This window comes from Melanerpes formicivorus, unplaced genomic scaffold, assembly GCF_026170545.1.
Source record: "Melanerpes formicivorus ecotype bairdi unplaced genomic scaffold, bMelFor1.0.p_v2 SCAF_473, whole genome shotgun sequence".
In the NCBI taxonomy this organism is placed as follows: domain Eukaryota; kingdom Metazoa; phylum Chordata; class Aves; order Piciformes; family Picidae; genus Melanerpes; species Melanerpes formicivorus.
In genome coordinates, this window is record NW_027142825.1 from 23,384 (window position 1) to 33,246 (window position 9,863).

At 53.6% G+C, this 9,863-nt stretch overlaps 1 protein-coding gene across 2 annotated transcripts; it reads right to left on the reverse strand.

The window, feature by feature from the left end:
- Positions 1-2,192: 2,192 nt before the first annotated feature.
- Positions 2,193-5,493, reverse strand: LOC137459956 (terminal nucleotidyltransferase 5A). 2 transcript variants are annotated; one of them, XM_068170618.1, is made up of 3 exons: positions 5,418-5,493; positions 4,046-4,562; positions 2,193-2,972 (listed from the first exon to the last, which is right to left on the reverse strand). In XM_068170618.1, the coding sequence occupies exons 2-3, from the start codon at positions 4,478-4,480 to the stop codon at positions 2,193-2,195; spliced, it is 1,215 nt and encodes a 404-aa protein (XP_068026719.1). In that variant the 5' UTR covers positions 4,481-4,562; positions 5,418-5,493. The 2 variants fall into 2 exon arrangements, with proteins under 2 accessions (XP_068026719.1, XP_068026718.1); XM_068170617.1 differs by lacking the exon at positions 5,418-5,493 and adding an exon at positions 4,709-4,971.
- Positions 5,494-9,863: the final 4,370 nt, after the last annotated feature.

Consider the following 9,863-nt stretch of genomic DNA (forward strand, 5'->3'; position numbering starts at 1 on the left):
CAATGCATTCAATTAAAAAATACTCTTTAAATATTAACAATTAGTGTTCAGATCACCCACTAATACAATATCCTTTAGCTGTCAGGGCTTGGGGAGGGGGGACTGGGACAGGGGAGGGGGGGGGGGTGGTGTTTAAATAAGCCTATCTTTGATCCACGTTCCACTGAATTACACATCACGGAGGTATGCAGTCACAACATTAGTGGGTTAAATGTCAAACTGGCAATTACAGTACAAAAAAAAAGAGTTAAAACCATAAAACATAAGAAATAACCAGCTACGTTTTCTCCATCTGTGGGAAGTATTATGGCTCACGAGCAACCCACTGGCATGAACTGTACTCCTTTGCAACCCCAGACGTTCACCCCGCATCCCGCTGTTCCTTTGCTCCCCGGCGTTCCCAGGCGTGGGGTTTAGAAACTCACAGCAAAAGGCCTCCCCCACCACTCTGCCCTACCACCTCCTGTTGCAAGCTGGCAAACACAAAGAGAGTACTTGGAGGTGGAACTCAGGTGTTCAAGAGGAGATTGGACGCGGCACTTGGTGCCATGGTCTAGTATGAGGTCTGTGGTGACAGGTTGGACTCGATGATCCTCGAGGTCTCATCCAACCTTAGCGACACTGTGATGCTTTATTTAAACATTCTTTAACTTGCTACATCATTTGGTTGGGGGGAGTCTTTTTTGTGTCTGGTTTGTTTTTTTTTTTCCCCTAGACCACATTAATATATATATTGTGTGTGTATATATAGGATGATATACACCTCTGAACATGTACATATATACACACACAAACATATATACACACATACACACACGTACCGAGGATAAGAGCACACCCACGGAACATCGAAGTCTATACAGGTATTTGCCAAGACAAAATAAAACAACATGAAAAACAAAACACCGGGAGCATTTCCTCCACCACCACCACCACCACTTCATTCACCAGCTTATGATGGGTTTGGGCTTCTTGGTTGGTTTTTTTTTGACCCTTTGTGTCCCTGATCAGACAAAACCGCGCGGTTAAACCCACAAAAAAACACCGTCTGCATTTTGGTGGGGTTTTGGTTCGTTTTCCCTCGCTTCAGATTCGATGAAGGCATCAGGCACTTTTGATTCCTGTTGGTGTGTACAAATATAGCAATATCTTTCTCTTTTTTTTATATATATATATATATATTTATTTATATATATATACTCTACTGTATCTTCTTCGCTCGGATAACTTAAGTCGTGAAATCTTTGGTCCTCGAGTATATTCTGTTTGCCACAGCTGGGTTGGTTGGTTGGTTGGTTGTTTTTTTCCTTCCCCCCCTCTCCCCCTTCCTCCTCCTCCTGCATTCTCACATTTTGAAACTGTGGAAATAATGGACTTTGCCATCGTGCATGTTTCCTTATTAGTTGTTGTTTTTTTTTTCTCCTCCCCACCCCCCTCCCCCTTCCTTACAACTGTCCCAACCCCACTACTACTGTTCATTTGGAGCAAGCTGGTTTCTGGTAAAGCATTCTAGTCAAGCAAGCTATACATTCTACACGGTCAGTCCATAGATGGCACTTTGCTGCAAGCCCCAAATGCAGTAATTCCAATATACACCATTTGTATGTTTATTTATTTTTGCCTTTAAGTTCAGTTTACCTCTGCTCTCTGCCTCTACCTTTTCATTCCTGAATAACATATGAATTGTTTTTTGTGATTTTTTTTTTCCTTTTTGTCCTTTTTTTTTGTTTTGTTTTGTTTTATTTCTGTCATAATCTCCCTTTTTTTTTGTTTTTTTTTCCTTTTTTTTTTTTTTGCAGATCCCATTCTAGAGTAAAGAGTAAAAAATAAGAACACCAAGAAAGAAAATAAGGCTTTCCCACCTTCTCTATGCCAAAGCTATGGGAGCTGACATTGCCAACCCATATTGTCATCAAGCATCCTCCCTCGTTTCTTTGCAGGGGAAGCTGGCTGCTTTTAATGACAGGCCTCTTGTGCTCTCTGGGGTAGGATCCAATTATTTTGGGGGGCTCTCTTTCCCGATCGTGCTCCCGTGGTTCATGGAGGAGAACCGCGTTAAGCTTTTCTCAAGCCCGAGACCTAGAGCAGATCATCATTGCACAAAACCACCCCCACGGCGAAGGGGCACACCGCCCCTTCCTGCGCCTCGCGAAATGGGTCTTCCCCCACCGGGGTCTGCTGACTGCAAGTCCTTAGTTACAGGGCAGCCAAGTCGAGTACGTGTGCTGCTGGCAAGGGAACACCGTCTGAACCTGGGCAATATAGTAATTGCTGAAGTTGGCATCTGCTACGTACGGGGCCGGCTGGTAATAGCAGGTGACGTTGGCCACGTTGGGGATGATGTTCTGCTCGGCTAGGACCCGGATGGCCAGCATGGTGATCAGGTTCAGAGTCTGTCTCCTCTCGTGTCCCATCAGGCACACCGTGCTCTCGTTCACCACACCGTGAAGGGTCATGAGATAGTCGTACTTGCGGTCTTCCAGTCCCACAAAGTGGTTCTGCAAGTAGGACTCCAGCTTTCTCTGCTGTTCTCCAATGTCTGAGAAGTCAATGAAAAACCTGGAACACATGTATCTCTGCAGGGACTTAATCTCAGCTTCCGAGGCAGCCCTAAAGCCCCTTACCAAAAGGTTGCAGTACTTCAGAAGACCACCTCCTCTGATTTCTTCCGGGTTTCTGGTGGCAATTGTCTTGTTGCAGAGGTGATCAAAGGCTTCCTGGAAATCCCCATAGACACTCTCGCCAATGATAGTTGGGTGAAAAGTTTCAGTCATCGGGTTCTCTGAGCACTCGTAAAAAAGCAGCAGGGAGTCCAGCTTGATCTGAAAGGAATCGACGCTGAATTCAAACTGCCGCCTCAGAGAGTCCACAAATTTCAGCTCCACATTCTTGCCGCTGTTGTTGGACAGGGAGATGAGACTCCATCGGTCTGAATCATTGCATACTTTTACCATTTTCTGCACATAAGCCTCCTGTAATGGGAAAGACAAAATGAGCAAATGAAGAAGCAGATGAAAGGAATTCCCCCTTGGCTGCATTTGTTCGCACATTCCCCTCCTCTCCGCCCCCCCACCCTCCCCCTCCCCCTCTCCCCCCAGCCTGGTCCTTGCGGTTCATAAAAGACTTCAGGTAGCCTGCAGAGAAAAATCTTAATGGGAGAGCTTGGAGTGCTGTCACTGCAAGAGGATAGGGGTGGGACTGTGTCCTGCAAAGGAAGCAGATAGCAACACTGCTTCTTTCAATCACTTTTAAATGCATCTACACATGAAAGCCCCTGCCACACATGTCAAATATCTGTGCACCTACACACACACAGAAAAGTCACCACTACAATCAGATAGAAGAATCAGGTCAGAAATCCTTTTTTATTGGCTTCCATTCTCTTTCCTATCCCCATAAAAAAATAAATGAAAGCCAAAAACCACCACCAAAGCCACACACTGAGCAAGCATTCACTGCCCACAGTCCTGCTCTTTCCGTGCAGGTTCCACAAACGTGCCCCATATTCCAGAAAATCCCTCTGGAAAAAAAAATAATCTCAAGGGCATTTGGCATTCGGCCCTAATTAACTCGAGCGAACTGTCTCCGGGAGGAGGGAACATGCCTCTCCGCCGGGTTATACAGCACAGGAGCAAGCGTGCCTTGCAGGCGGTGTTTCCTTCTTGCGGACATTAAAGCCTTCTAAGCTCCCACAGCGGCCCCAGGAACCGGGTCGGGCAAACCAAGCTGCCGCAGCCCCAGCTGGGAGGTTGGCAGCGCCTTGCACACGCACCCGCCCCGGGTGCAGCTCCCGGCAAATAAAGCAGAGCTCTAGGGAGAAAAAGGAAAACTAAGGAATCCTGAGGAGCCCTGGTCAGGACGCTGTGTGTGCAAACTCCTTCTCGGTTTTTAAGTGTCGGGTGAAAAATATCACTCACGGTGCCTGTGAGCCTGAGGTGCGGGAGCTGTGCCCTTCTCCATCCCCGGAGCGGAGGGTGCCCGTTTCCCGCGGGGCAGACGTTTACACCTGCCCTGCTCTGAGCACCCGTGCACAGGGCTGATTTACCTTGAGGGTGAGCGGCGTTATCTTCTCCTTGTTCACCCCCTCGGGTAAGAAATCCAAGAGGCAGTCCAAGACCACGTCCTTCACAGTCTGAAACTCGGCTTCCCCTTTCAGGTCGGCGCAGAAGATGAGGTCCAAGTCCTTGTAGCCCAGGCCGCTATCCTGGTGGAGGACGTGACTGGCGGCCGAGCCGTTGAGCCGCACGTCCCGCAAGGCGATGCCCTTCTCCTCCAGCCGGCTCCGCACTACCTTGACGATCTGGCGGGGCTGCATGGCCAACGTGGGGAAGTTGCCGCGGCCGTGGATGGGGATGGTCTCGCTGAGGATACGGTCCAGCCGCTGCACTTGCTCCCAGCTCAGCACGTTGCAGTGCGCGCTCTCGCAGCCGCCCGCGTAACTCCCGCCGGGGCTGCCGCCGGCCTGTTCATCGTCTGCCATGGTGCGCGCCCGCCGCCTCTCCGGGCTGGATGGCACGGCTGCGGCTCCTCGCTGCCCCCCCGGAACCCCTCTCCCTCCGTGCCTAGCGAAAGAGGAGGAGGAAACGCAAGCGGTCAGCAGCAGCAGCGCGCACCCGGCACCAGAACGCCGCTCCCCCTGCAGCAGCCCCGCACGACCGGGGGTGCCCACTGCCCCTTCCAGAAGGCAAGAGGAGGGACACACACACACCTATTGAGTGGGGGCTCTTTCGGGAAAAGAAAAAAAAAAAGAAAGAAAAAAAAGAGGGGAGGTGGAGAAGCAGCCTGCGGAGCAAGGCGATGCTGCAGGGCAGAGGGAAGGCGCTCGACCTGCACAGCCGCCGCTTTCCGCGCCCCCCGCCGGGGCAGAGGCCGCCCCGTGCCGCCCGCCGCCCCGCTGGCTGCCGCCGCAGGCTGCCGCCGTCTCCGGAGCTTTCGTAGTTCTGCCCGGCAAAGGTCCCCAGTAGTTTTTATACGGGGTTTCTCCGCTCTTCCGGGGCTCCGAGTCACGGCGCCCGCGGCCCGCCCCCTCCATCTGCATGGCCGGCCTCGGCGGTGCCCCCGGCACGCCCACGCCCCGCGCACCCACGGGCCGCCCCGCCGGCTCCTCCCCGGCTCCTCACCGCCACGGCACGGCTCGGCTGGGCTAGGACCAGCGCGGCCCCCCCCCCCCCCCCGTCAAAGCCGAGCAGCGAAGCCTCCCTCCGCACGGGCTTGGCCCGACGCCCAGGGGGAGGCAACAAGTGCAAGCCCCCTCCCCTTCCCCCCGCCCTCCTCGGGGGCCGCGGAGACCCGGGCTTCGGCCGCGCTGAAACGAGCGCCCGCAGGCACCAGTAATTCCCTTTTTTTTTTTACCTTTCTGTTTTACTCCCCCCGCTCCCGACATTCCCGGTCATCCCAGGCACAGCCAAACTTCATACCAGAGCGCCGGAATTTGGCAAGGGCCCCGCTTGCGAGCAGATGCCGAGGATCCCGGACCGTGCGGTTTCAAGCCGCTCGGCTCCTGACCGAGATTTCCAGTGCCGCCTGCGGCAGCGCCGGGGATCACGCCGGGCCTGTCGGTCCCTCCTTCCCCCTCACGCACTCCCCGCCTCGCTGGCGAGGAGGAGTGCGGGGTGGCGGAGGGAGGGAGAAATCCCCAGGAGCACGAAGGAGCCGATGACTTCCAGGGGGGCATCCTTCTTGCGAAGTGCAACTTCGGTAATCGCGAAGAAGGGAAAATAAGGGCTACTAACATATAGGTGCTATTTTTTATATATATATATATATATATATATATATATATATATATATATATATATACACGTGCTAGAGGAACGTATGTGATTTTTATTTTCAATTACATTCTAATTAGTTTACAATTTAATAGCAGTGGCGGTGCCTGCCGGGGTTGTTTGATGGTGGTGGTTGTGGTTTTTTTCACCTGCCAAAGCGCCCGTTACACACAGTTAAATAAAGCACGCTACAGGCGCAGCCCCGCCGTGCGCAGCGGCCCCACCGCTGCCCCCCCGCCCCAAGCCGGATCCCAGCCGCCCCGCTCCGCATCCCGCGCAGCACCGCGGAGAGAAAGAAGGGGAGAAGGGGGGGGGGGGGAGGTGAAAGACGGGAGGGGGAAGGCTGGTGTTGCGTCACCACTCGCGGTGATGACGCACGACAGGAGAGACCAATGGGGGAGCGCGGCGGCGTGACGTGCGGCCGCTCGAGCCGGGCGCTCAGCCAAAATGGGATTGGCCAGGGCGGCGCGGGGGGGGACACGGGACGGTGTATGCGGAAGCTCCATAGAGCTTCCCAGCCCCTCCTCTCATTCTCAGCAGTGGGATAGTAGGGGGAGGCTCTGCCCCACCCGTCGAGGGGAAAGCCCTGACCCTGGCGACCTGGCACGGTTTACTCACACCCCCCACCGCACACAGCTGCGAGGGTCCCACTATGCGCTCGGAGATCCTCCCCGCGCCGGGGCGCAGGGTGGTGCAGGCGGGGAACCCCCCCGCCTCCCCCCGCTTTCCTCCCCCCCATCTCTCCTCACCTCACCCTACATCCACCCACTCGCACTCCTTCCCCAATCCCCACCCCTACCCGCAAGCTGCAGCCCCCCCACCTCCGCCCCAATCTAGCCAAGCCCCGTTCCCACTCCCCGCTTTCCCCGCTCGCTGTGCCGATCGCAGACGTGTGGCAAGGGCGCCCCCTGCCGGGCTCCAGGCGGGCTCCCGGAGGTTAGGGTTGTCACGGAGAGGGGGCGGACAGGCAGAAATACTCAGCCGGACCTGGAGGAGTGGGATGGGACTTTTTTTAGGGGGGGGGGCGGGGTTCGGGAGGAGGATTAAGATGGAATTCACCGCACAAATTCCCTACGCTATGACAGCGTAAGGAGCAGGGTGCTGGCCAGGGCTTCTCTGCAGCCCTGTCCGAAAGAAGGAGCTGGAGCGTGTCCAGAGAAAGGCAACGAGGCTGGGGAGGGGTTTGGGACACAAGTCCCGTGAAGAGTGGCTGAGGGAACTGCGGTTATTCAGCCAGGAGGAGAGGAAGCTGAGGGGAGGTCTCATTGCTCTCTACAGCTACCTGGAAGGTGGTGGCAGTGAGGTGGGGACCAGCTGCTTCTCCCAGGTAATGAGTGACAGGACAAGAAGAAATGCCCTCAAGTTAGGTTGGATATGAGGGGACAAAATGTTCACTGAAAGGGTCATCGGGCCCTGGAGCAGGCTGCCCAGGGAGGTGGTGGGGTCACCATCCCTGGAGGTCTTCAAAAGATTTCTTTGGATGAGAAACTTAGGGAGGTGGTTTAGGAGTTGTGTGCAGTGAGATGTTAGAGTTTGTTTGGACTCTGAAGGCTTTTCCCAAACAGGTGATGGTGCCATGGTTTAGTAGTCATGCGGTCTTGGGTGACAGCTTGGACTTGATGATCTCTGAGGTCTTTTCCAGCCTTATTGATTCGATGATTGTGTGACTTCACCCTGTGCCTTCACCCCTGGAGCACTGCCACCTCCCCTGGGTGCCACTCAGCTGCTGTGCAGGTGAACCTGAGCCTGCTGGCTGGAATCGTGCCCCAGATGGCCAGGGGAGTTAAAAAAAAGGTTTTGAGGTGTTCTGTGCCAATGATTTATTTAAAAATAAAGAAGTGAAGCAGGAAGCTTTTACAATCCAAATGTGTACAGTGAAGGCTGCCTGAGAGCAGAGTGCTGGCATGCCAAGTGGGGTTTGCCAGCTTATTGCTTTCTTTAAAATAAATATTGAGACTAGGAGGGGCAGCATCTGGCTGCTGAGAGGTAGGCCTGAGCCACTGGACACTCTGCTCCACCTGCATGCAGGAGCAGCATCTCCATGCATCCCATCCCACTCTGCAGGCTTGCCTCGGGGCATGTTTAGCAAATTTAGAGGACATGGTCTCAAGCTGTGCCAGGGGAGGCTCAGGCTGGATGTTAGAAAAAAGTTCTTCAATGAGAGAGAGAGATTGGCCATTGGAATGTGCTGCCCAGGGAGGTGATGGAGTCACCAGCACAGGAGGTGTTTAGGAAGAGCCTGGATGAAGCACTTGGTGCTGTGGTTTAGTTGATTAGATGGTGTTAGGTGATAGGTTGGACTTGATGATCTCAAAGGTCTCTTCCAACCTGGTTAACTCTGTTCTATTCCCCTTCCCTTCCCTTCCCTTCCCTTCCCTTCCCTTCCTTCCCTTCCCTTCCCTTCCCTTCCCTTCCCTTCCCCTTCCCTTCCCTTCCCTTCCCTTCCCTTCCCTTCCCTTCCCTTCCCTTCCCTTCCCTTCCCTTCCCTTCCCTTCCCTTCCCTTCCCTTCCCTTCCCTTCCCTTCCCTTCCCTTCCCTTCCTTCCCTTCCCTTCCCTTCCCTTCCCTTCCCTTCCCTTCCCTTCCCTTCCTTTCCCTTCCCTTCCCTTCCCTTCCCTTCCCTTCCCTTCCCTTCCCTACAAGCCAAGCTGAGCAGGTCACCATTTCCAAGTCTGGCTTCTCTCAGGTGAACCACAGCTCCCTGGGGGACATGATTTAATCTTTCAAAGGGATCTTTCAAAGACTTATCTCGGTTCAGAAAGGGCCAAGGGCTATTAATCATCATGCTGTTTGTGTAAATTAAGCATTGAAGTGCAATTCAATACTTAATAAACAGAGGGCTGGAGCACCCCTACTGTGAAGACAGGCAGAGAGAGTTGGGGTTGTTCAGCCTGGAGAAGAGAAGGTTCCAGGGAGATCTACAGCAACATTTCAATATCTGAAGGGGACCTACAAGAAAGCTGGGGAAGGACAGTTAGCAAGGGCATGAAGCAAAAGGGTGCAGGGCAATGGTTTTAAACTAGAGAAGGGTAGATTTAGGTTGGACATTAGAAGGAAGTTCTTTACAGTGAGGGTAGTGTAGTAAAATACTGCAACAGGTTACCCAGAGAGGTGGTGGGGGCCCCATCCCTGGGCATATTCAAGGTCAAACTTATAGGGCCCTGAGCAACATGACCTAGTTGGGGATGTCCCTCCTCACTGCAGGGGGGGTTGGACAAAGTGCTGGGTTCTGCACTTTGGCCACAACCACCCCACGCAGTGCTACAGGCTGAGGTCAGAGTGGCTGGAGAGCGGCCAGGCAGGGAGGGACCTGGCAGTAGTGGTTAACAGCGAGCTGAACATGAGCCAGCAGTGCACACAGGTGGCCAAGAAGGCCAATGGCATCCTGGCCTGCATCAGGAATAGTGTGGCCAGCAGGAGCAGGGAGGTCATTCTGCCCTGTACTCAGCACTGGTTTGGCCACACCTTGAGTCCTGTGTCCAGTTCTGGGCTTTTCAATTTAAGAAGGACATTGAGACATTTGAAGGTGTCCAGAGAAGGGCAGTGAGGCTGGGGAGGGGTCTTGAGCACAGCCCTGTGAGGAGAGGCTGAGGGAGCTGGGGTTGCTTAGCCTGGAGAAGAGGAGGCTCAGGAGAGACCTTATTGCTATCTGCAACTCCATGAAAGGAGGCTGTAGCCAGGTGGGGGTTGGTCTCTTCTCCCAGGCAACCAGCACCAGAACAAGAGAACACAGTCTCAAGCTGTGCCAGGGCAAGTTTAGGCTGGAGGCGAGGAGAAAATTCTTCCCAGAAAGAGAGATTGGCCATTGGAATGTGCTGCCCAGGGAGGTGGTGGAGTCACTGTCCCTGGTGGTGTTCAAAAAAGGATTGTGGCACTTGGAGCCATGGTTTAATTGTCAGGAGGTGTAAGGTATTAGGTGACAGGTTGGACTCGATGATCTCTGAGGCCTTTTCCAACCTGATTGATTCTATGATTCTCTGGAAAATGACCTTTGAGTGTCCCTTCAACCCCATGCATTCTGTGGGTCTATCATATTCTCTTCTCTTCCCCTAATTAATGGGCAGTAGCTATGACAATGCATTTTTATCATATT